General features: G+C 41.2%; 2 protein-coding genes across 5 annotated transcripts; one reads left to right on the plus strand and one right to left on the minus strand.

Moving 5' to 3' along the window:
• The first annotated feature begins 43 nt into the window (after positions 1 to 43).
• LOC131671916 (uncharacterized) lies at positions 44 to 17,918 on the plus strand. Of its 4 annotated transcripts, none has more exons than XM_058948717.1 (15): positions 44 to 390; positions 2,710 to 2,755; positions 8,894 to 9,038; positions 9,176 to 9,383; positions 9,637 to 9,732; positions 10,813 to 11,050; positions 11,443 to 11,771; positions 12,197 to 13,270; positions 13,547 to 13,922; positions 14,095 to 14,366; positions 14,461 to 14,545; positions 14,626 to 14,968; positions 15,053 to 15,525; positions 15,602 to 16,118; positions 16,585 to 17,918. In XM_058948717.1, exons 3-15 carry the CDS (start codon positions 8,914 to 8,916, stop codon positions 16,754 to 16,756), a joined length of 4,308 nt encoding a protein of 1,435 aa, XP_058804700.1. In that variant the 5' UTR covers positions 44 to 390; positions 2,710 to 2,755; positions 8,894 to 8,913; the 3' UTR covers positions 16,757 to 17,918. The 4 variants fall into 4 exon arrangements, with proteins under 4 accessions (XP_058804700.1, XP_058804702.1, XP_058804703.1 ...); XM_058948719.1 differs by having other exon boundaries at positions 11,464 to 11,771; XM_058948720.1 differs by lacking the exon at positions 9,637 to 9,732.
• A 344-nt stretch (positions 17,919 to 18,262) lies between these two features.
• On the minus strand, positions 18,263 to 26,205 carry LOC131671905 (activin receptor type-2A). The gene is made up of 8 exons (XM_058948696.1): positions 25,720 to 26,205; positions 24,745 to 24,938; positions 24,479 to 24,641; positions 24,259 to 24,398; positions 23,805 to 24,184; positions 23,412 to 23,736; positions 22,882 to 23,013; positions 18,263 to 22,503 (listed from the first exon to the last, which is right to left on the minus strand). The coding sequence occupies exons 1-8, from the start codon at positions 25,772 to 25,774 to the stop codon at positions 22,318 to 22,320; spliced, it is 1,575 nt and encodes a 524-aa protein (XP_058804679.1). The 5' UTR covers positions 25,775 to 26,205; the 3' UTR covers positions 18,263 to 22,317.
• Positions 26,206 to 26,603: the final 398 nt, after the last annotated feature.

A 26,603-nucleotide genomic window follows, 5' to 3' on the forward strand; every position in this document is an offset into this window, starting at 1 on the left:
CGCTCGAGGCAGGGCAGGGAGGAGGGGGTGGGTTGCTCGTTCAGCGCACGTACACACCGCGCAGTGCGTCGACGACGGCAACGTCAGCCTCGGACGGATTCTCCGTCGAAGAAGCTCCATTCCCGTTGTTCGCCAGTGCGGACTTGTCGTCGGTCGCCAGTCGAAGAAGAACGCGGTCAGTGTCTGTGCCTTTTGTGCGCGAGTGCAGCGAGTCATCGTCGTCGTCGTCGTCGTCGTCGTCGTCGTCGTCGTCGTCGTCGTCGTCGTCGTTGTCGTTGTCGGCGGCGCGGGCGAGCGAGCGACGAGAGCGCGACTGCGCCTCGCGTTCCGCGATGGCCTCGTTTGCCGAGTCTGCTGCCTGAAGCAGGCTTCCCGCAGCTCTCGTGCCTGGTACGTATGCACCGCGCTTCTGCCCTCGGTCGTACGCCGAGGAACGAGCCGAAGGAAACGAGAGTAACAAGAGAACTCGGCGCGCGAAACCGTCGCGTTCAGTGATCGCACGGAGAAGAAAACTCTGGCCTTGGCGCGATTCTTTTACCCTCCCGCGCTCGCGGATCGATACGGTGCGGTTCCTCCCGATACGCGCAGCCTTCAGCTGTGTGCCGCAAACAATTGCGCCGAAGAGGAGAAACAACGAAACGATCTCCGTCGCTCGAGCCGTGCGTGCGTGTCGTATTGATCGTCCTCGCCAAGGGAAAATCCAATATAAATGCCGTCGCCGCGCGGTAGGCGAGGGTCGTCGGGGAACGCGTACGCGGTTACGCGACACTTGTCAGTGAGTTTCGCGGAGCACATCCGTGAGAGTAATATCTGTTGCTTCCTGGCACTGCCGAGCAGCTTTTCCCCCGATCAATAAAACTCAGAAGGGAAAAGCTTGCGCGCTCGCATCGCTTTTGCACGCAACTCCAAGGATCGTTCTTTCTTTCGGTTTTCTCGTAGCGGAGGCGATTCCGCGCGGAAAATGCGCCTCGGCTGAAAATTGGCGAAAGCAGTCGCCGAGAGAGGCACTCTACCGGGCCTCGGACTCGCGCGCGCATCGCAGTATCGCCAGCCGCGCTGCACATTTTTCGTCGTCCGCGCAGGTATCCGCGATCGCGGCAACGTTCGTGCGACCATTTCCAAACTCAATGCGCACGTTGTCCATTGCCACGCACGAAAGCACACTGCAGCACACGGCAAATTTTCTTCTTGCAGCGGTGGGAGAGAGAGAGAGAGAGAGAGAGAGAGAGAGCAAGCGCAAAGCATGCGCTGAGACAGAAGCCTCCTTGGCGGAAGAGGGTTGACTCACAGCAGTGTGGGGAGGAACTCTAACATGGCATAATTCTTCGAATATCGACCAGAGAGCTTTTGCCGTTTCCTCGAAGTGTATATACGGCCGTGCGTGTGCCGCAACCAACCCCTCTTCAGTCATGAACGTGAGTATCTTGTGGATCTGTTTGCTCGTCCTATCCTGCATGCGAAATGCGGAGAGGGTGGCTCGAAACGTAGTCGCTTTCTGCGCTACCAAAAGCCGAAAGAAAAAGGCATCGTGCTCTCTCTCTCTCTCTTCTCGAGCTACGGTGCTGTAGCTTTTATCGCTCGGCGCGAGCTTCGTTCGTCGGGACGACTCGAAGCGCGCATGTTCCTCCACACGAACCCGGAGCTATTTGCAACGCGGATAATGAACTTCGGCCCGTCGTTGTCCGTCCCGCGACCGTATAACGAACGCCGTGCCCGAGCTTATAAGCATCGTTCTCCATCTTTCACGCGATGAACATGTTAGCCTGTTATTCTAGTCCCGTCTATCTTTCGTGTGTTGTGCTGAGACGAGGATCGAGCGTATGCCGAATTAGTGTATTCGACAATTAAGGACAGCGCAATCGTAATCGACATTAACCTACATAGCGACGGCAGTCGAATCAATGAGGCTGATCGACCTCGATTCGTTCCATAGGTGCATACCTTTTGTTCTATCCTGCGTAAATAAACTGTTGGATGAAGTTGTTGGTGAATTAATCACTCGTACATGTGGTCCATTCGAGTAGAAGATTTCTCCAAGTGTATGGGTATCAGCAACCGATTAGGTTACGTGTAAATGATTTGTCGATTTTTCCTTTTGCCACAGACGAATTTAGTACTGTTTAGTACATGACAAAAAAGAAAGCTTTTTAGTTGGGTGAATCGAGTTGCCGCTCTCGTTATAAATCCATCGATCGTGTCAGTATGTTGCAGGAACGACAGGCAATCAAGTGAAAAAGATGGAAAAAAAATTGAACAGCTAGAACGAGAGTCGCACATGCTCGCAGAAGAAAGCCCATTATGATGGCGATTATAATGAAGTCCCTTGCGCCCTTTTCTCGAGTGCGTCCTCCCTCGTCGTGGTTGCACTTCTCCATACGGCTCCGGCCGTGTGACTCACGAAAACATCTTTTGATAGGCGTGCGCTCTCCGCGCGGTGCGCTCGGGTAGCATGCCTCTCCGAAAATATCCAAAGTTTGGAATTCGTCGGGCTGGGCGTACTTTGGAAATTTCGGAGGGGCACGGCGCGGCGCTCTGACTCGCTCGATTTTTAGCGAAGGCCGGAGGAGGAAATTCGTATTTTTGGACTTTCGGGCGAACGAAGGGACGGCAACTCCAAAAAATCTGTCTTCCCGGCAACTCTGCGCGTTCAACGATTGTACATATATAAACATATATCCATATGTATGTGTACGTGTGTATTTTTTGCAGGCGCTCGCGGCAGCCGAGGTGATCCGCGCTGGGAACGATCGAAACGGTAAGTAAAACCACACGGCCAGCAAGTCGAGCATCGAGAGACATAACGCCAGTGCCATTTGATCGCGGCGTACCCACATTGGCCGTGCACAAAGAACGAAATTAGCTCGCTCGCGGTTGCGTATCGAGGCGCCTCGCATTGTCCCATTGTCGTGGCGCGAATCTACGAATCGGAGGCGGAAGCGCGCGCACCGAGGAGGCCGAAAGGAGGACTCCTCGGCCGAGGCGCGAATCGAGGAGGCGAGGGACTCTGCGATTGATCCAGGTATACGAGCGACGAGCACCGCGCAACGCGAGGCTGTTCGAATCGCGGACGAAAGTGACGATGCGCCCTTAGCAACTGAAATAAAGCCCTTGCGACGTGGTCTTTACCGAAAGTACACAGCTGTGCGCGCAAGGCGCTGCGGGCTAAAGGCGAGGATTAAAATTAGAATGGCTTACTGCAGAGAAGTAAAGAGAGAAACCGTGTAAGAGAGACAGAGGGCTAATATTCCGTGTGTTTACGTTGGAACGTATCCGGGGATACTACTTACATACTGGCCTCAATGACTTGCGTAGCGATACGTAGGCCGTTTAATAGGGAGGGGAGGACTCCGGTCGAAATTTTTTTTTCGAGCGACACCATGTCCTCTGCGTCGTCGTTCAGCGAGGATCCCGATCAGATGCGGGTGGCCGTCGCGATGTCGAGCAGCTAATCGCCGCGCCACCGGCTCGGGTGCGTAAAACGCTCGGGCGGCGCGCGCGGAGGAGGATGAACCGCGCAAAACAGGCGCGGAGAGAGATCTAAATAGACGTATGCAGTTTCGACCGAGCCTCTCTAGCCGCTCCATGTGAGAGAGAGAGAGAGAGAGAGAGAGAGAGACAAAGAGTAAAGCGAGCCACGGATGCGCCTGCGGAGGGCCCCAGTCAAGAGAGGCCGTGAGCATTTATTAATAGAGATTAAGCTCTCGCGCGCGCGGGGAGCGTCGTGTCGGGTCGTGCGCAGCAACGCGCTGCGGCCGGCCAGTCGGTTTTCAGCTACGTGCGCGTCGCGTGTGTGCTTTGTACCGAGCGGCACCGATCGCCGCGCGTCTCTCGTCGGGGGTTCCTGGTCATGTGCGCCGAGTAACGTCGGGAGTCAGCGCCACGGACGTACTTGCTCGCGCGAGAGGCACCCGGGTGGCAGGATTGAATTGCAGTGCGAGAGGTGTGCCGGCGACTCCGCCGTGAGAGCTGGTGCGCGAACGTGGCCGCTCGCCTCGACGGCCGGGCGCCATCGCCCGAGCGCTGCCTCGGCGATGACGGCTCTCCTGAGTTCCCCCTAGCGCCCGACTTCTCCCGAGGACGCGCGTCATCGAGCGATAACGCGTTAATCAACGCGAATCAAGCCGAATTGCTTTCTCCTCTGCTTCTTTGTTCGCTGCGCAGCCTCCCGCGCCTGAATCACACTTGCTCCGGTCACATGACTTCCCTCCCGCGCTCGGTGGAATCCGCTGTGTGTGTGTGTGTGTGTGTGTGTGTGTGTGTGTGTGTGCGTGCGCGCGCGCGCGGGCCCGTGTCCTCGCTAAATTTAATGATTGCGAGTTTTAACCCGGATTATTTTCAGACTGCGCGAGTATCGAATTTTCGAAAAATGCCCGCGGATGAGGCGAAATCTTGCGTGCACAGTCGTGGCGTCTGTCTTCGCTCGGCGCACACTTACAACGGATCCAACCATTTTTACATCGCCGCGACTCGTGCACACACTGGGTTCCCCTCTTTGAATCTCCGTATCGCGGGGTCGGTCGGCGACATCCTACACGCGCCACTCGTGCGCGCCTGGACGGCTGATAGGAAGCTTGCGGTGCGAGCAACCTTCGTTGCGTTTGATTCGCGCGCGTCCGCGCAGTGACGCAATCGCGTCTCCTCTACGTCTCTCGCGCTGCACTTAAGCAATTTTTTTCGGTCGTCGAGTGAGCGTCGGAGAATGTTAGCCGAGTGGCGCCACTCACACATTTTTGGCAGTCGAAAGAAAAAAAAAAGAATCAGTCGACGACTCTCTCTGTTTGGTAAATTGAACGTCGCGAGATTAATCGCACAGCCGTGGGCTGTATCGAAGCAACAAGCTGGCACGCAGCGAGCGAGGGCGAGGGGAGGGGGGAAGGGACTACGCGCATCGCTATAATCTCCCGCAAGAGGGATCTCTCTTATCTCCTCGCTGCACGACATTCGTACCGGAGAGAGCGTCCGCCGTTCGTCCGACTCTTGTTCGCACGCACGCCTGGCCTGCAGCTAAAGGTCTCGGAGCTATGTGCGCGGGCGGCGCGAACGAGCCACACGACGCGCCGCTGCGACGAGAATTTGCGCGTGCGATCCTCGGCTCACCTACCCGGAAATTGTCGCACCAGAGATTCGCCGGTTATCGGCGTAACGGGACACGATCGCGTCGTTGCGCGAAACTTAATTCCGAGTCTCGCTTTTTGTTTTTGTTTTTCGTTATCGCCAACCGTCGAGACAGCTTCATCGACGGATGCATCCAGCATCGACAAGCCGCTCTCCGAATCGCGTCCCCACGCGACGACGAATTTTTCATTCTTGCACGATCGTAGAACTGGCGGTCCGTGTGCGGTCGCGACACTTTTATTCTTAGCTCTAATCGTCCAGTCGCTTTGCGATCACGCCACTTTTCCTGCCAACTTATTGTGTTCGCGCGCTATACGCAAAAGTTACGCAAATCGTTGGCTATTTTAATATTCAAATCGACTTTTGTCGTCGATTCTTTTCTGCTCCGTTATTGCACAGCACGTTCAAGCATTGTGTGCGAGTGGGTAATTTTTATGGTGCGACTCTCGAGACCGCTTACATTACGGTTGTTTTTATTGGAATCCTACTCTGAAATCTTTCAATTAGCTTTGTACCGGGGGCTTGTCATTGATGCGAAAAGCGCCTGTGGGCACGAAAAGTTGCGCGAGAGATTTACATCCCGTATGAAAGTATCAAAGAACAATAAGCAATGCAATTCAATCTGTTACCTTCGATCCAGAGAACCTATACGCAGCATCGATCGCAAATACTTGCTAAGAAATACGTTTTCCATCTAAAAGAAAAAGTAAGAAAAAACGATTATATGGACGTCCTCATGTGACGCGTGCTTTGCGGAAAAAATAGACAGTGTTGCAAGAGTGGTGTAGGGGGTAGACAATACCTTCCTTGCCGCCCGCAAGATCGACGACATGATGCTAATGTTGCTGATGTGCGTCATCATGAAAATCGCTGAGGAGTTGACTGTCGTCGACAGATCCGACGACGATAAAAGGCGCGTTGTTGCCGAGAACGCGAGGACCCGACCGCAGCGTCGCTACAGACGCAGATGCAGGAAACGTAAGGCTGCTTTCTTCTTCGTTGTCTTGTTGCTCGCTGAAAAACAACAATCGTTTCATCGTTGAGAAATAATTACGAGAGTATAATATGAATGCCTCCCTTTCATGGCGCGAATAATACGCCCACGTATACACGCCGAAGTCGCGCGCGTATCTGATGCAATGCTTCTGCTCGGCGGATGTGTAATAGACCGTTGCATTAAAATTTTCATAAAGAATTTGATGAATATAGATTATACGAAGTGCGCGCTCGACCGTCGAACTTATCACTTTATTCCTCGAAGGCTCTTGAGTCACAATAAAAGTCAGATAAAAGATAAGTACTCCAGGTATTTTTTGTTATTCGATATAAACAACTAGCTGCTCGCATCTAAAGGCACGATCAAACATTTGGAGCGCAGGCTTTGCACGCACAATTAACAACATCCACGCACGAGCTCACCACGGAAGGAAGAACGATTATTAATGCGTCGGAGAAACGCGCTATCGCTTTCGGTCGACAGCGAAAAATGCGTTAACAAGGTCACCTACACTGGAAAACCTGTGGTTCGTCTCTCGAGGAGCTCTCTGGATCGTCCCGTACTTCATGCATACCTCTCATTCCTGCCTGAACTCGCTAATTAAGTGCAATTATCTTCCGCGTAATTCTCAAGTTCATCGCCGACGGATGACCGACGTGTTTTTCTTTATGACCAAGGCTTCTTTGTTATTACAGCCTGCAATTTTTATTGATTCGCGTAAAAGAAAGCCATATTACCGAAAAAAGATTACGCGGTCAAGGAACAAAACTACCGTAAAACGGTTAGTGTTTACCGTTGGCATGGAAATTCACCAACTCCAAGCACGTCCATCGTGTAGACACTATTACAAAGAGTAGAAATGAGAATTCCGATTATACTTGTGCATTCAGCGGGAATCGGTACACGCGACAGACTATAAAGTGACTGAATTCGTTGATCGGTTGGCACGTGTTGTACTCCTACCCTTTGCAATGTGAAAAAATTCTTAGTCACACGGCACACATTGCGCGTGATCATATGTAGCCATACAAAGCGAATAAAGTTTAGTGTTCGAAGATACTCTAAGCTTTTCTGTACAACTATAATAAGTATTAAAGTAATCAGATAATAGCAATTCATTTTCAAACGGCATTCCAAAATTCCCGAGTTAATGGATGCGTGTGTGCAAAAAAATATAATCGTAGAGTAGTTGTGCATTATGCACAGCAGCTGCCACCAGTCAATTTTCGCAACGATTACCTCTCACAGCACACACATAATATACCTACCTTGAATTCGCATTAATAATTCGAACGCGTTCGAAAATTAATACAATTCATCACAAAGAAATTTCAATCCCCAAGAGCATATCAAATTTCTTGGAATGAGAGTAGATTCCAGAATAATGCTCTATATAGCGTATTCCATATAAATGATCAACTCGCGAAATACTCTGCGAATCAGCATTGAAAGCCAATATATTTTTCAATCACACCTATCTATATTAACCTCCGGTATATCGAAATCAAATCTAACAACATGTAAGTCTATGCCAGCAGCAGCTACCTCTCCTCTTTTTCTCTCTCTCTCTCTTTCCACTGCTGCGCTCTGTCACAGTTTACCCTCACTCCTCGCGTTTTTGCCTCCTCGATATCGCTCTAGCAGTAGTCAGTGACGGCTCGCCGAGCGGAGCAGAGCTCAGTGTAGTTCTTCAATTTTGTACGAGTCGCGACTCGTGCGTGTATGGGTGTGTGTGTGTGTGTATGTGTGTGTGTGTTATGAAAGTGCGTGACTCCCCGTGTTTTTAATTTAAATCAATTTTTCTTTTAAAAACACGTAGAAGGAAGTCATAGCAGCAGAGCAATGATCATCTAACAGAGATGCTGTATAGCCACAAAAGGTTAGACAACACCGAAACATTTTATAAGGCAATTGGAATGAGGCTCTCCTTGCACACTCTCGCGCGCGAGAAAATCGAAAGTACTACTCTATTTGGAAAGTCTAAGAGCCAACAGCTGCGTGTTTTAGAACGAAAAATCTGTGGCGCGAGTTTCGAAACAACAATATATCAAACGAGGGCTTTCTATATTCTCCTGTATTGGCACGATTCGCATATGTAGATCGCGCCGCAGCACAATTTTTTTCTTCTTTCGTTTGTTAACAGTGGGTGTTTGCTTATGTGCTTTGTTGTAAAAGCTGACGTCAGGATTTGTGCGTGAGGAACGACCGCCCACATGGTGCTAATCATACGGGAGATCCGATTTATAATTCTATTATGTACGATGGAATGTTCTGCTTAAGAAAGAAGAGATAGGATGTATTGCTTTTTTTATGTGCTTTCTACATTAGACTTTTAATGCCTCAGATGCTGTTTAGGATTTAAAAATACAACGAATCCGGCAGCTGCTTTTGTAAATAAGCTTCATCGGGAAATCTCACCGCGGCTATTTGAAAGAATGATATCATTTTCAAACACTCGATTAATTTTTAAACGCTAGCACTTGGTTACTCTGTGCGATTACCTACACTTTTTCCATGGTAGCAAAATGAAAGTAACAATTGCTGCAATCTTTTCATTTTGGGAAAAAATTTTTTTCTTTTTAGTAGCCGATTATATGATAACAGCCCGTCTATTTGAAACGAATTTTCGTACGGTTTTTCATACCGAAAATCATAATATTTTGATTGCTCAGTTAAGGACAGTGAATTGTTGTCATGGGTGTTCATATAATTTCAAAATTCCAAGCTTTTACAATTAATCACTGCTGTTTTTAATATTCTTTGTGAATTTTTATTTTATAGGGGCTAGTAAAACAACATCAATGATGGAGGATCCACAAACTCCAGGCTCTGATTGCAATTCTAATCCAGCAAATGAGCCACTAGACTTGGTTGGCTCAGAGTTCATTCAAGACAACATGGACTACCAATGGTTCATTGACTACAGGTAGTTACAAATGTTCACTTTCACATAAAATTAGCATACACACATGGACACACAGGCACTTGTGCTTACATCAATCTACTTCATTGTTATTTCTGATCCAAGGTGCTTTGACAATATGCCTATTGCATGATTTACAGAGATGGAGGCTTACACGTACATCCTAGCGTACTGTCGTCTCTATCTGCTTCCTATACTAAAGATGACTTAGGTTACTACGATGACCTGGCTCGCAATATTGATGCCAATCTTGCTGAGGTCGACATGGAAAGCTTCAGAACTGCAGATATTCACACACTACTGACTGCTCTACCTGTTATGTGTACTGATCCCGTACAACACTCTGAAGTGAGTTTGTAGCTTTTAAGATTATTATTTTGTGAATGATTATCATATCTATTAGTTTGCAACCTTAATAGTGGATATAAAGCACATAAAAACTTCTAAGAATCTGTATGTTAAACTGCAAATAAAATTGTATAGCAAAAGTGAATATCCAATCAATGTTGCACTTTGTAAATTTGGGAAAGAAAAGAAAAAAAAACAATTAAAAATTGGCTGTTTGATAAGGACTCTAATGAATTTATCCCACTCATGGCAGTTTAACTACCAGCGTGAAAGATATGCCAGTATATCTGGCTCGGTGATGGAAAAACTCGACATCAGTTCGTCCATAAGTCCTCGAGCTAGCAGCCAGGTACGAGATCGTTCCGAACGTCACACACACACACGCACATATATACACACACGCATTCTTTCTCTCTATTTGAAAGCTATATGCGCAAACCGATTATTGTTTCGCACACATGCTGCTTCCTGAGTTTTTTTCTTTTTCATGTTTCTATATCGTTGTTCTCGTATTGGCTTATATCTCAGGATTACAATTGATGTATAACATTACATGTATATACTAAAAATACGGAGGTACACGTTAGCCGTTGTTGCCCTTTTGCGTTGGCAAAGAGTCACACGTCGCACTCTCTTACTTGATGGTTTGGCTTTTCTTGCCCTTTTGTTCGATGTCGTCGACGAAATATTTCACTATATTTATTTATAGAGACTCAAGCGCGCGCGCGCACACACACACACATACGTACATACACTCTGCATGCCTCTTCCTGGAAGCTTTACAAACTATCTTCTATATATATTATTGTGTGCGTGCGATATGTTCTCCTTTTTAAGAATGTGGGGTTCTTCCAGAAGCTTGCATTAAAATTAGCTTCAAGATATATTTTCGATAAATTCTTATTTGTAATTGATAAACCACATTTTTGCAGTAACAATCGTGCCGAGGAACCAGTGTAAATGTATATTTGTAAAAAAGCGCATGGCTGTAATTTTAATCGAAGCGAGTGCAGTTTCATACGAAAGAAGTTCAGCAAGGTCAACAAGCAACAGCAAAAAATCACAATATATCTCGATATCATATGTCTTAAAGATTGAATAGCGCATCGCCTATCGATATTGTCATTTTATTTTCACGTGTATACCTAGTTTCTCAACACAGCCAAGTTCAATGTATTGCGAAGCTTCACAAGAAAGAAATTCATGTTTTGTTTTTCTGCGAAACATGTCACGCCAAAGCTGCTCTACACGCGTTAATGTTTCGTCTCGCTCCTCTCGCAGAAGCATGGCTGAAAATAAAAATCCCAAAGGGCAGAGTTCAGACGACGAAAGACTGAAAATACAAAATGAATAAAAAAAATGCGCTTTCTACTTAACCGCGCGCCAGCGTCGACGTGGTCATTTTTTCACGCTTTCTTTCTTTCTGCAGGGTGAAGACTCGGCATGCTCGACAGCCGACACCATATCCATCTGCAAGTCTTCATTGCTGTTTTCACCAGTGAAGGAGATGCCGGTATTGCCACCAGGAGGCAGTTATAGCGTTGATTCACTCGATTGCGAAGACATGCTTATCACGTGCCAGACAAATAATAAGAATAATTATACCATTGCTTTCGAGGGTAGCATCGCTATGTATTCCGATGGCTCACAGGATTTTGATAATCAAGGTGTGTATTTATCTTAAGGCCTATTTTACGAAATAATCATGTGAGATCGGATTCGAATCTAATTACTGACAGATTCGCGATTAATTGATTCAGGTAAAAACTTCCTGCTTATCATTGAAATTTCAGCGATCGACTATAATAATTTTCAGTTCGTTATTTAAACGCGTGAAGGCAAATAATTATATACAACCGACGACGGCAACTGCTTACGCAACTACGCGCTCAATCTTATTAACAATAACGTTCATTACCTGCCGAGGCTTACGTAAATGGAAGCTCAAGTTGGAAAATATCGAATTCGTTAAACTTGGAATTTTATAATTTGCGAAGTAATAGAAGTAAATTTTGCGTTTGCACACAATCAAACGTAATTGTCAATGCCCATCATTCAGGCATAGGACAACTGTTTCCAGACAAGCAAAAAAACTACGAGACGCCATCGTCCTATTATGATAAAACGACGCTCAACTTCAAAAATATGTTGGACATGGCATGCTCGGATTCGAAAATTTACACAACCTGGAGTAACTTGAAGAATTCATCGGTGGGCAAAACGATGACTCGTCATCCATCTGGCAACAATAATACAACACCAAATTTCCTTCAGTCTAATGTTTCGACTAACAATACTCTTATCGTTAATAAGAGCAAAAGTCAAAGCTTGCCGGACCTCAATCATGCGAGAGAACTTGAACGCGTCGAGATGCCTCTCAACTTTTCGGTAAGTGCAGCTGCGTTACGAAATTCGTTCTTAGCAAGGGAATTCCAGATAAGCACGGCGTGTGTTTGTTGTCTGGGTAAGTCTGCCTGGAGATGGGAATTCTGAAGCTTTAGGTCGTTACGGTATGTTTGTATGTATAGAACTTTTGGATTATGCAGATAAATATATTTGTCGAGCTAAAATCATTTATGTTTTTTTATTGTTAATTGTTTTTAATTGAACTAATGTGTTTAAGCTTGATAAACGAAATCTATGTGATCCATTTCAAAAATTATAATTTATTTAAAATAAATCAATAACTGTAGAATTCATGATTGAACGAATAAATTGTCTTTGAATAATCACGCGTAGCAGCACAGAGCGATAAGATAACCCACACTCAATGACTTTATATTCCTAATAAATAATAAAAGTTTATTTCACAGGTCGACTCAGGTGAGACAACAAGCCGAAGTGGTCGTTTTCAAAGCTCGGGTTCGATGATGAGCCGTTCGATGAACGATGAAGAAAGCTCAGACAGCGTGGGAAACACATTATCATCCAACAAAAAACTTCAAAATATGAGCCTTGTTCGTTTGTTCATGAAGCAAAAGAGTATGAGTACCGAGGGTATGAGTCTAACATTCGACTCAGCGAGTGAGAATGGTTGGCCTATCAGCAGCAACAGCGAGAGTGCCACGAATAACACTCAGATACATCGGCAATTGCAGCAGCAGCCTGCAAACTTGCCAGATAACGATTTGGCCATTAAGTGGGTTAAGACCGACGATATGCCAAAGAAGATGTCGAATTGTTCGACATCGATGGAGGATTTACTAAATACATCGAGGTCTGCGTCATCAATCGACAAAAGTACTAGTCTTAAAGGAAAAAAAGAGATGATAAACGCTACAACTACTACTGGTGTCCAGGCGATGACTGAAGTAGAAGACAACAGCGTGCAAACCTCTCTGGCTTATCCATCGCCAAGCAGTAGCTCGGGCAATGGTTTCCCATTTCATGAAACGATGGTTAATAAACGTCCAGTTTACGTTGTTTATCCTAACTATACTTTACCAGATTTGTCATTCCTCAACACATCGGAAACGCGTTTCGATAGTGTCTCACTCAAACCACAAAACTACGGCAAACGAATTAACAAGCCGAGCAGACCATTCTCTTGCAACGATATTGATGCACTAAAACAAAAAGGATTCTCACACGTAAAAGATTGGGAGTCATTGACGTTTTTGTTACCCACGGAATACAGGAAGGTGCTTAATGATGTACCAGAAATATCGAGGCAAGTGAAGATTATTGGCGAAGAAGTGAAAAAACCATTATTCTGTCTCTCGCCACCCATGAGACACAGGAAGAAAACCTTGGGCGATATAATTCCGAATACCATAGTATCGTCGAGTAGCAGCACTGCTACCCAGCCGTCGTCTGGTTACAGAGGCTCGTCTACCATCTTGAGTGACTCGTCGTCTAATCAGCAAAACTCTGAAAATGGTGCTTTGGTGAGTTTCTTTGTACCTACTGGGTGTAATGATAATGTTTAAATCTTTACGTCGGTTAATAAAATAAACTACCTTCAATGAACTCTTTTACAAATGATAATATTTGTTAATTGTATATGCATTGAAACGCGACAGTTTTCATCCGCGAAAGATAAAAAAATGTGCAGATAGCAAACACAGATTCCATTAAGTTATATATGTGCAAGCGAAAAAGATATCCAATGGAAGAGTAATTAAAAAAGTATTCTCATCAATAAGCATAATTTTATTCCACAGGGCAACAACCCACTCTATCTCTATCGTTACGATAGCGTTAGTTCCGAAGCTTCCCTTCACGGTCAAGAAAAGATGCACTCGGCTCGTCAAATTCTACGTCCTAACGCTTCAGTCCTTCCCAAACGTTCCATTTCCTTACCGCAGGGTGCCGATGCCGCACCACCACGTCCTCCACTTCCCCGCAGTATTCTGCGTAAGAATCGAGCGAAACGTTGCAGTATGTTTGAGATGGGTCAGCTCACGGAGGTAGAAGCTATCAGTCAAGAAAACAAACGGATGTCACTGCAAGAACCATATTACATGAACAATGATCTGCAGTTGTTGAGGATGGACTCGGAGAAGGACATCGATGAAGCTGAAGAGAGACAGCGATTCGGTATGTTATTTTTTTTTAATGAACAGATGGTATTGGAAGAGAAATGAGATTGTTGATTATTTTTAGACTTTTGTTTCAGTTTTATACGGAAAGGTCAATATCGAGTTTGATAAATCGAACAGATTTTTATTTTTGTAAGAAAAATAATGGAATGTTTGTTTTGCGATTGTAGACAGATCGCAAGGAATGGATAATAACGAGCTTGAGAGCAGCAACGAAGATGTCAAACAGCTGGAGGAATTTCTGAGGCGCAGCGGGTTGTCATCGCACAGCAGCGACGGCGATAGTGATCATGATGCGGATATGAAACTGCGCTCTTGCGTAAGGAGGTTCCTCGCGCTCAAGATGAATCAGGACATGGCTAAGATGATTGACATGGCTGATTCACAGAAAAAGACTGTTAGTTTCGCTGTCAATGGACAGAAAAAATATACGGACGATAAGGTATGTAGACATACATATCTATCTCTTGACATTATTCATTAATTCAACAAATGGTAAATTATTTAATTAATACGTGTACGATCCCTTTTTTTAGACTTTGATGGGAGAGAAGGATCGCTTGAACGTGAGCGAATCTGAAAATATGGAGCTAAGGCCTCTAGATTTAGAAGAGAAAAAAAGTAATGAAAGCTTTCTTTGTTTACCGAAATAAATTGTAATAAAACTAAAATATTAATGTTGTTATGTTCTATATTTTCAGAAATGATATGGTCAGTAAACAAGGCGGTGGACGCATTATTGAAATTCTGGCATAGCGAGCCAGTGCGTAGCCGACAAGGCTACAATGATAAAAATGAGTGCTCACAATTGTGTTTGAGTGCACTTTGCCCAGCTTTATATGCCGTGATGTCTGACGGATTAAAACCACATCTCAACTCAACTTTCGGTCCAATTGCCAATAGCGTTTGGCAAGTAGTCGAAGCTTCATCACAACAAGGCCCGTTGACCAAAACTCTGAACGATCTGGTACAAAAGATCAACGGCGAAGATTTCATAACCGAGGGTATGCTGAAATTTCACGCTTTCGTATTTGGACTGCTCAAGTGAGTATTGAGAAGTGTGTCACTGAAATCGATATACGTACATAATTAATTCATAACGTCTCTCTCTCTTTTTGTCATTTTTAGTCTGCGAGCTCTCGATGCTTGGTTCGCCTACTTGTGCACCCGCGAGTCGATTCTTCGCAAGCACTATAGTAACAATAGTCTATTCATCGGTGCTCTTAGCTGCGTAAACAGTCGCGAAGTTGTAGATGCTTTTCTTAACATTCTTCAACCGCTCGCTTTCTGTCCGTTTCAATTGGACTTACTCTATCAGTACAGACAACTGCACAACAGTTTCGGTCAGGGTAGCGGACTAAATATGGAAGCAAAGAAGCTTGCAAGGCCTAGGTCTTGCGTGTTGTATGATAGAGAAGAAAAGAGGAACGAGGAAGAGGCTAAGAGGCGATGGAGTCACATACCACCAAGTGCGAAATATGTTTTTGATAGACTTGATGATTCGGACGATTACACTGACAGTCTCGAGCATTCGCCGCTAAATCGAGCTAGTCCCAAAAGAACTGCTACGAAGCAGCAGTCTAAACTCGCAGATAACAAAGGTAGGTTCTATTTCGTATTACTTTATTTCCTAATAAAAACGAACTTGAAGTAATATTCGGCGATGTTTCTATGTAGATTCACGAAGAGACGAGGACAATCAGACAACCGGTGACTCCAAGTTTCGTAAGCTCCAAGAAAAATGGGAGCATTTAGGCCGCGACGAGAACGCCCAGTCTGCGACCACTCCGTCTCCATCCTCTCCTACACGTAATCCTCCCTGCTTAAATAAATCAAAAATCCCACGACTCCTTACTTCTCCCGTAAAGACAATTTCTAATCTTCCTATTCCAATTAAATCCACCAAATCTCCATCGGGAATTCCATCCCTTAAGAAACCCATGGGCATCGCCGCTAAACCTGCAAAAAAGATTCCGGAACCAAAGGATTCGCCAAGACGAACAAGTCGAATGGATCAAGAAAATATAGGTGTACCTCGAACTATAATAAGACCTAGCTCGTTGCCATACAAAACCTACGGTACCAGTACCAAGGATCGGAATGCCGTGTCGCCGCATAGAAGGGCTGCGTCTACTTCACTCCCAAGGCCGCATTCCATTGCCGCGCCGCCGAAACCGCCTAAGCAGACTGCTAAGTAAGATTAGTTCAAGGTTTTAATTGAGTCGAAATATTTACAAACAACTGTGGCTATGATAAAAGTTTTTTAAATTGAAAGTTGAGTTTTGCTTAGTATTTTTCTAATTTTATTTCTAATGTTCCTTCTTAATTTTTGCTTGACTATAGTTTTAAAGTTATACTAGCAAATTAGAACTTTTTACTTATGGCGTCCAAACATTAAGTTACAGAGTAATTTTTTACATTTTTCGATCAGCATAACTCATCCTTTTCCACACAAGTATTATGAATATTGATGGAGCGTGCTATGTTAATGATATCATAAAATATTTTTTGAATGGTTAAGGTAGCAAGCAGTATACGTTGTGTACTTTTGTTGTCAATATTAATTTTAAAGTTTGTAAATATTGTTTATTCATCAACATTTTTAAAACAATCAACGTGAATAACTTTGAAAATATTGCATGTTTTCCGTGTGATTGCAGAACTGTACGTACTTTGACAAGTAAACCACAATCCGAGGACGGCCACTTATCATTTGGAGAGGGTGAGAAGTTGAAGGTAATTTTGGAGGTAGACAACAAATGGCTATTGTGCTCGAGAGGTGAACGCAAGGGACTCGTACCTCGTAACTGCGTTCGACCGCTTCAAACTTAGCAGAGTACAACAAACATCTTTAGCGGTATCCCCAGAGCAGTGTGTAAATATTGATTTGGCGGCGCATGTATTTTAAAAGTGGCTTGGGGATGATGAAAAAAAGCTCGAGGTCCAAAAAAAGTATCACTGTTATCACGAGAGAAAGATTGACGCTTCGTTTATATATAAATGACTAATTGAATCGAGTCAGCAGATTTAATAGCTGTAAGATTTCGATGTTATTATGTATCATTATGATGACGATAATGATAATGATGATTATGATTATTATTATTATTATTATTATTATTATTATTATTATTATTATTATTATTATTATTATTATTATAAGAGATATAATGACTAAGGTATTATATAAAAGAAAAAAAGAAATTAGAAAACGAATTACTATAAAGTGAGTATAGTGGCTAGTCACTTGTAAGCTTTTGAAGAAAAAAACCAGAATGTATTTAATAATACGAGCATACAGCTATTTATAACCATGATGTACATATATACAGAGAGAAAAAGGAGGCAGTATAAGGAGATGAAATAGCAGTTGAAGATTATTATTATGATTAGTGCTGACAAAACGAGTAATAACTTATATAATGTATTATTATATTATGTATAAATGTAACTGTGATGATAGCTTGTAGACATTTCCGGCGGAGAAAAACTCGAGAGAGAAAAAGAGAGCAGGAATATTTGCGTTTTCCCTATCCTCTACTTTTTCATATTCCTCGACTCATTTTTAAAAGCACATGACCAGTGCGCGTCTCTCGATACATAAAAGAGTATTTTATCTCCGGTTGGATATTTTACTCTTCATTCATATGTATTGTCATTTTTTTTCTATCTTATAATTTTTTTCTCTTTTGTTATACACGCTCCTTATTTATCCGCGGCGCACAAGTGATTGATATTATTATGTGACTTTCTTATTATTTGTACCTTTTTTCCTTTTTTAGGCTATTTTTGAATGATTTGTTTTTATTGATGATGATCATGACAAATTTTGAGGCATAATAGTATTATAAAAATAAATAAAAGCAGCTTCAGCGCCTAAAAGATTACAACTCGATTACTGGGCGTCTGGTGTTTTTTACTCGCTTTGTGTATTCCTCGGCATGTGGCAGAAGTAAGGAGTAATAAGCTAATAAAATTCATCTCAAACATTAAATCTGGTACTTTTCTTCTATCATTCCTCGTTAAAATTACTTACTCCTTTTACCGTTTTCTTTAAACAAAATATTGATTATAAATCCTTTATTACAATGAATAAAATATTTATACTATAATTTTTAGTTTTAAAAACAATATCAAACTTGAAAGAGAAGAATTATTTCAGTTAATGTTTTATCAATTGTTATAATAAATGAAATTTGAATGTTTGGTTACAGATAACATTTTTAATTCAAGAATCTGAATATTTAAAAGAATCTTAATACAAATAATGTATAATCAGTTATTGTACGCAGGTATTGAGAGGGTAAAAGAGATAATCTAAATTTGTATCTTAAATTTTATTTACAGTCAACCTACATTCGACTAGGTGCGGACAAAAAACCATTCATCCGATCATCAAAGTCTTTGCATCATTATACCACATTGGTAAAGGATACACGCTAAAAAAATGGTCTTTTTTTATTTGTTTAATCTTCTTATCTCCGATACACGACGTATATTCATATGTATATATATGTATGTGTATATATATATATGTATGTATATATATATATATACACACACGTATATTCATATGTATATGTGTGTATATATATGTGTATATATATAGCAGATAATTTTTTGCAATCATTTTACCTTGTATTTTTAATTTATTTTGTATTCATAAAAAATAACTATTAAACAAATTGCTCAATGATAGTTCGCTTAATTTACCTAAGATTAACAACAAGTTTTTCTTTTCGACCGTCGTTCGCAGTTATACGTTATAGATAATATGTGTATGCATGCGTAATGTATATATTACGATAGGATAAAAATCATAAAGATAGTTTTGAAGAGAAGAATAAAAAGAGAAAAATCTAATTAATTGATGAGTGTTCAGTTCCGTAAACTCGACTCAAGCCAAGTCTCGCAATATTAAAAAAATCAACTCCATACACAACTCCGCACCAGAGATGGATCCGACCGAGTAATCACGCGCGCGCGGCTAACGTTTAATTAACTTCGGATTTTATTTTTAGTTAAATCGATCACGAGTAGAACCTTCCGTGTACACTATCCCGTTCCCTACATATTCTTATTTTTTCTTTTCATTCGTGGACAAAGCGCGTTTATTTTTTCTTTTTATAAAACGATATAGTGTTTGGCTTCCTTTCTTCAATGTATAAAAATTGTCCCTTTAAAAATTGTACTCTGGCTTGAGAATTTCATCACAGACAAGTTTCATTCCGCTCGGTGAAAAAAAATAATTGGACATTTACGTGACGATTTACGATTTGACGTTTGTCGCGAACGGAAAAGTTTTAACGGAGGCTCCATCCACTATACACGCGCACGCGGTATGAACATACATTTTTTTCGGATTTTTGCTTTTTTTTTTGTAAAAGTGTATAAAAAGATTTTCCCTTTTTTTAGTTAAAAACTCATCAAAGCGATATTAATTGATCGACGAAAAACGTATTATTTACAACTTATCAAAATTAACAGCAATTATACCCTATAACCGAACTTATATTTTTTTGTTTTTTTATATTTACAAAAATTCATCGTACGCCAACTTGCTATAGTAATTTTTTTACTCCTCGTTCATGAGTGATAAAAATTATACTAATAAGCCCGATCAATCTCTGGTTAACATTGATAAACAGTACTGATAAATTATTAGACAGTTTCTAGAATCGGTGGATGTGTACGTCCCTCTTCGTTTAGCTAAATAATTTAATATCGAGCAGTCATCATCACTTTTGATTCGAAAATATCGATCGATAAACACAATACCGATTACAAAAATTCATTATCATACGTGTAACAATATACAAATAAAGAACGGAACATATTACGCAATAATGATTTAGTAATGCGGATTTGTCAACAGCTTTTTAACAATTACTACAACATTCATATAAATCATTTATGTAAAATTTAGAACTGGTAGTCTTTTAGATTTTCCATACGGAAATCATATCGTTTTTTTTTCCTGTTTATAAAAAATAAAAATAAAATGAAACAACAACTGCTCGACTGGTCTATACACATTTGTCGCTCTACCCTAATATGATCGCGAGCTGGTAAAAAATATGCATGTCGTACTTGTCGTCCACAGTCCGATATGTCTGGGGCTTTATATTCAAAAAAAAAGCTCCTATATTTGTATATTTTTTGTTGTGTTCACAATCGATATACACATTTCTCTTTCTCGCACACACTTTGTATTTTTTTTCTTTTTTGTAACGTCGACAAAATTATTATCTATTATTATACGATAATATTCAATGAGCATCGTACGATAATTATTTGTATTAGGTACACCTCGTTTTGCTTCACCCTCGTCTCTCTGATATATACTTATAATCGTCATACAATAACATTCTTAACGAGTCTTTCTTCTTTCGCATGGTATAACCAAATAGAGAAGCTCGGCGTTTTCAATTGGATTAACTGCTTGGCTTTTTGGCACGCGCGTCGATTTCTAAAATGTATAAAGCTCTAAATAATCCACGCCTCCTATTCCCTCTCCCTCAACCTACATATCTTCTCCTAACTTTTATTTTCTTTTTCTTTGTGCATTTCGACATGAAAAATACACGCGAATAGCATCGACACGCTTCATATACTACAATAAAAATGGAGGAACGAAAAAAATAAAGTCAGTGAGAGATACATATAAGCGTCCTAACTAAGGATTACAACGGAAGTAAAAAAGCGAGAATATTGCGCACCTTGGAAGACGAACGAAGAATCGTCGATGATTAAATCCCTTCATATGTACGTGTGAGAGTGTAAAAAATGTTTAGGGCGGACATTGCGTTCGTATTTTTTTGTACAGCTTACACCAGTCAAGGATTCTCGCATTATCTCGGAACGTACAAAAAATTTCTCGCTTTTACGAAGAGAACCGTGTCCATACCAAATAGATCGGCTTTGCCTACCAGGTACATCGTAATAAACCTTCATCTCTTTTTTCACCGGTGTATCTCTTCGCTTTGTCTTTTTCTCTGTCTCTTGGCTCTACTTGCTCCAAGAAAGTCATACATAACGATACGTACTCGCACGAACGAAAATCTATATAATATTACACATAAAAGAAAAAGAAAATGTCTTTGTACCATGTGAATTAGTTTCATCGAAACCGATTGTTATACATTGCGGTCGAGCTTACTGTAAACGAGTACGCCTCGAGTGGTTATAACTTTCTCAAAAATTTCACGGTGGCTTGCGCGTCAATGGGAATCAAGATACAGCTCACGAGAAAAGCAGATGTAACATTTTTATATATAATTGTATCCGATATATTGTTAGGCTTTTTAAAAAAGTCGCTATAAATGTACACTTCATATGATTATTATCGTTGTAGGTATTTACAAAGCATCGAGTTATATATAATATAATAAGCTATAAATCTATGATATAGTATAACGACACACCATTAACATTCGAGTAACTAAGGGATAGAAAGGAATGCCACTTTAATCGACTTTGTTTTTATCCATCGAATACTTGGACATGCGATATTTTTTTGTAAGATGAGATTGTTATTTTTGCATAGTTCGGACTGATTGATTCTAGTATCGAGAAAGAAAAAGAAAAACAAACGAATATTACCAACTACAACGCTATCTCCTCGGTAAAACTTTTAAGAGTGTGGCGTGAATCATTATCGGCCATTTGAAATTACTTCATGAGCAAATATCTAACAAACACTTGGCTGACTAAGTTCAATTTGACGTATTATCAATGAAGAGTCTTGAAGATAAGTCTCGAGGCAGTGAAGTAACAGTCGGTAATAAATTTTTCATCAATAGTGAAGCCATTATATAACAATTTGGACAACAAATTTCAAACATCCGGATTTATCTTTAAAAACGAAATTATACATATACACGATTGTTTCAAAATAAACAATATGTACATTATTCAAGGTCAGTAAAAGACTTATTTCGCTAGCCATTTCCGATAGTGGCATTTTTGGCAGCTAAATATTTTGTCGAAGGTCAGTCAACAAAGCGACATCGTGCGTGCGACGTAATCACCAATGAAAAAAAAATGAACAGTCCAACACGGGAGAAACGATGAAACGCGCTTGATAGGTGTGGCTTACCGAAGAAGTTAATATTCAAACGGCAGCATTGGTTATCTAGAAGCTACGAAATGGGGAATTAAAACGAGCAACACGCAAGTCAGCGCACTATGGCTACATGCCGTTATTGTTTCCCATTGACGTATATGATCGCGGAGAGTGAATAATATAACAAAAAAAAAGAGTCAGGCAGAATTCTACAGAACATTTTCCCAATAATAAATTTTCTCCGTAATCTCGTCGTTACCACCAAAGGACATAATTTAATAAAAATGACAGCTCAAGAGAACTCAATTGTGCCGATTTGTACACGTGCCTACATGCTCGACTCCTTCGTGCCAAGGGTTTCGTTTGTGTTGTCCACGCGAATCAACGTAGACGAATTCAGTACCATGCTTCGGCTTAACGACGCTACTCGTTCCATTACGCATGATGCTGACAGACGAGCTTCTGCGTCATGGTCCCAGCATTCTTCCATCGTGTCGCAGAATGCCAATAGACCCTATAAAATATTTAATGTTTGGTTTTTTAAACATTTATTTTTTGGCTATCAATAACTCGATATTGATAAAGAAAATATTGAAGACTTACAAAAAATTAATTCGATCTTACTGAAAATCGTTTGATCGCAAATTTAATTTACTTTTTAATTTCTAATAACTAATTATTACTTTATAGTACGCGGTAATGTCAGAATGTCGATAATAAACGTTGCAATGACGTGCTTGAAATCCAATTTCTTAAAACAAAGAGCCGGCGTATTTATACATCACTGTATTTCAGTTCAAAGGAAAGTAGGTTACCGAATTGATTTATATATTTTATTATCAAATTCATCTAAATTTAAAAAAGAAGCGATCGTTTTAATAAAAAATCTTACCGGATGCTTGCGCCAAGTTTCTAATATCAATGGTCTTTCCTTTTTGTGGACAACACTGTCTTGCATGTCTTCGAGTGTAGGATGAAGGCCAACTTCTTCCTCGAAAGGCAATCTGTATTCGCCGATCGGTCCCTACAAAAAAAGAACGTGTAATTTCCATTTATAAGTTTCATCGTAAAGTCGAAATCCTTGATGATTTCGAGACTTGTACCAGTGCTGCACTAATAATTATTGTTCTGAATTTCAAAAATTATAACGAATACTATCGTGAAGTAATACATTTGTTGCATTGAAAAATCCATGCAAAAATAACTTTAAATTAAAGTAAAACGTTTCATTCTTAGCAATTTATTCATCAAACAGTTTAATAGTATATTTAAAATGATAAATTGTTAATGTCTTTTAACAAGAGTCAATCACGCTAATCTGAATCATTATCTAATGTCGAAAATGATCTTCCGCATCGTTTTAAACTTTCTGGATTAACAAATTATTTTAAATGAACTATTAAGTTAATAATAAGAACTCACGTCTTGTACGGTACATCTTGAAGCTAGTTCCCACAGCACGAGTCCACAGGCATACATGTCGATACGCAAGAAAGAATCCCGGGTGAAGTTGATTGCTCCTTCAAGTACCTCTGGTGCCATGTATCTTCTGGTACCCACTTGGCCATGAGTATCACCACATGGTTTACCAGGGTGGAAAATCAACGCGAGTCCGAAATCCGCTATGCAAGCACTCATATCAGCCTTCAATAGCACATTCTTGGATTTGAAGTCACGGTGAGCCACTGCCGGCTTGTAACCGTCGGCTTTGTTAGCTGGAATTTCCTCGTGCAGATGCATTAGGCCTCTGTAATCACACATAATATATATTTTTAAATGTACATTTACATTGTAAAATGGAAAATTAAATTTAACCTGGCCATAGATTCAGCAATCCTGCACATCTCCGGCCACGAGACCACGTTAGCTTTCAGATAGTCACATAGTGAACCTTTTTCGTGGTAGGCCGTAATCAACCAAAATTCAGCTTGTAAATTGTCACCGCGTTTCTCGACACCAATGAATCGCAACACATCTTCGTGATCCATGTGTGCAAGTTTGAAGATTTCCTGCTCTGTTTGCCAGGATTGTTTGTCTTGTATGGGGAATACTTTCACGGCTACAACTTCGTTTCTCAATTGGGCTTTCCACACAGCTCCGAAACGTCCACGGGCTTTTATCTCCAATAGTTGGATGGGACGATTGCCGAGGTTCGGTGAAGGCTGTGGCAGTGGACCGGGATCCATTGTGGGTAACTAAAAATGATAGATAAAAGATAGTAATTTCTAAAAATGATTATGACAAACCAAACTGGCGATTTTTTACATACCTCATTAAAGTATCCCAACTTCTTACGTCTATAGTAATAAAATATTCCCGAGAGAGTGATTACAAGCGCCAGCATTGGAATAGAAATCGACAGTACAAGCGTTACAAACTCTTGCTCTGTATTTCGAACGGGTTCGATTTCTGTAATTTAAGAATAGAAAACGTTACATTACATTTTTAAACGACTCTTACTCAAGAAGTCGGAAATTAGATGTATTTACCGTGTACAACATGTGGCGGTTGCGTGGGCTGTGGATCCCATGAGAAGTTTTTGTTGCACATATTACCGTCACAACAGCAGAAGAAGTGCTGCTTTTTCCTGTCTGCATTTTTCTCAACGCAGTGTTGCTTGTCATAACACTCCTTGCTATCTAAAAAGCAGCCCTGTAAAATAAATTTTACATTGTTAATTTTTCTTTTCATGAAAAAATATAGTTTTGATATGTATCTGGAATGAAAAGTTTACAATAATAATAAAGTTACTTACTTTTAACTTAATAGTAGATTTATGAGTAATGCTGTCATATTGCCATAAAACATAACAGTGATTACGTTTGTCAGGATCATGTGGTCCACATTGTTCCCTTTCTACACAGTCTTCTCTGAACTCTCCTCCACACATTGTCTCATTGTAAAACTGACAAAATTGTGATCCTTTGACATCATGGGCACTTATTGGGTCTAAAAGTCATGATTGAGTAAAAAGAAACTTGAATAGCACATGTTACAGTTACATGCTTTCAAAGTTTAGAAAATGCATTTTAGTTTTAATATCAACACGGTTCAAATTATAAACAAAGATTATTAGATTATTGGTTAACAATAATAATTCACTTAAGAAACATTCAAAAACAAATATGTTCTTCAAACAGTAATCACTGATAATCAAAGCACAGAAACAACCAATGAAATGTTTGCACTTGAACTTTTCAATAATGTAAAAAGATTTCTTCTTTGGTACATCCTCACATATAGAAATGTAACACATAAGATTTGTGATTCCAGATTTCTTTGATTCAGCGCAAGATAGAATCTTAAGATAAAAGGCCAGCTAGTTTTTATATAATGTCAGCAAGATGTAGAAAAAATATAAGTAAACACGGTAAGAGTAAAAGTGGTGAGCAAGTTTTTTCCCTTATACCTCGACAAATCCCAAACCCCACTAGCACTGAATGGTTCATGAAGGGTAGCAGATTAACTTTAAGCAGTTGCATAAATAACAAATCATAGTAGTTATACTAGAGGCTTTTAAGAATCATCAAGCACTTAAACTAAATCAGAAGCGTGTACGTTAGCTAATAACAACAAAATTGTACTGATTGTAAGCAGAGTAGAATTACACATGACTCCCCTCTTTGTACACGATTACTGCATCCTCGCGTATCGTCGAAACCAAAACACAGATCCCGACATACACATATGAACGCATACACGCACATATATATGAACACGCACAACTTACCCAGGAAGCCAAGGGTGAGGCAGGGCAGTAAAGCAAATAGGTAAACGGCACTCATGATGCTGAGGCTGTGGTTGCTGCTGGCGACGACGACGATGATGACGATCGTGTTATAGGATTAGCCATTAAGCGAATCGCGGCGTCGTCGCAGCATCCGCTGCTGTTGCCGTCGTCGCCGTCTTTGCTGCTGATGCTCGGCCATAGGGGCAGACACAATAAAACGACGCACGACGAGAGAACGCCTTGCTCGTGCTCTCTCCTTCACTCCGTGTGTATATATAGTCCCAACTCGTGTGGCTTAGCTACTGAGTTCGGGGGTGGTGCTCCGTTTATCTCTCTTTTCCTCGCTATTATTGTGCGCACTGCGATGCACGGCAGCCACACGATTTTAGACACGACTAAGGGGGCACGACTCTCACTGCTCGGATGATGCTGTACTAACACATCTAAAACGCGCACAAGCGATCGAGATGTGAGATTCTCTTCTCTTTTCTGTGTGTGACATACGAGGGGGAGGCGCGCACGGAGGAGGTGCTTTGCCGGGATGGTTCGCTAAGTACCATCGGTTCGATATTTTTACTCCTGTGGTGTTTCGTTCCACTTTGTTCGAAAATCTAAAATTTGATTTAAATTTGTATTTTATTCATCACTTTCTTTAAATAATTGTCGGCTCGATTTTGTTCACAATGTCATTATTTTTATAATTGTTGATTCTATTTGTTTTTTATGACTTTCAATCTTGTCAATTTCATTCAAAGCGTTATCTTTATTATTAACATTAATGAATAATATTAACTTTTATAGTATAAGAAATATATTTGTTAATCACGAATGACATTTATTTTATTTTAAATGCTTACTTCGAATTCCAAAACTCTACCATGGAT

This window comes from Phymastichus coffea, unplaced genomic scaffold (genome assembly GCF_024137745.1).
Source record: "Phymastichus coffea isolate CEN01 unplaced genomic scaffold, Cenicafe_Pcof_1.1 PCOF00138, whole genome shotgun sequence".
In the NCBI taxonomy this organism is placed as follows: domain Eukaryota; kingdom Metazoa; phylum Arthropoda; class Insecta; order Hymenoptera; family Eulophidae; genus Phymastichus; species Phymastichus coffea.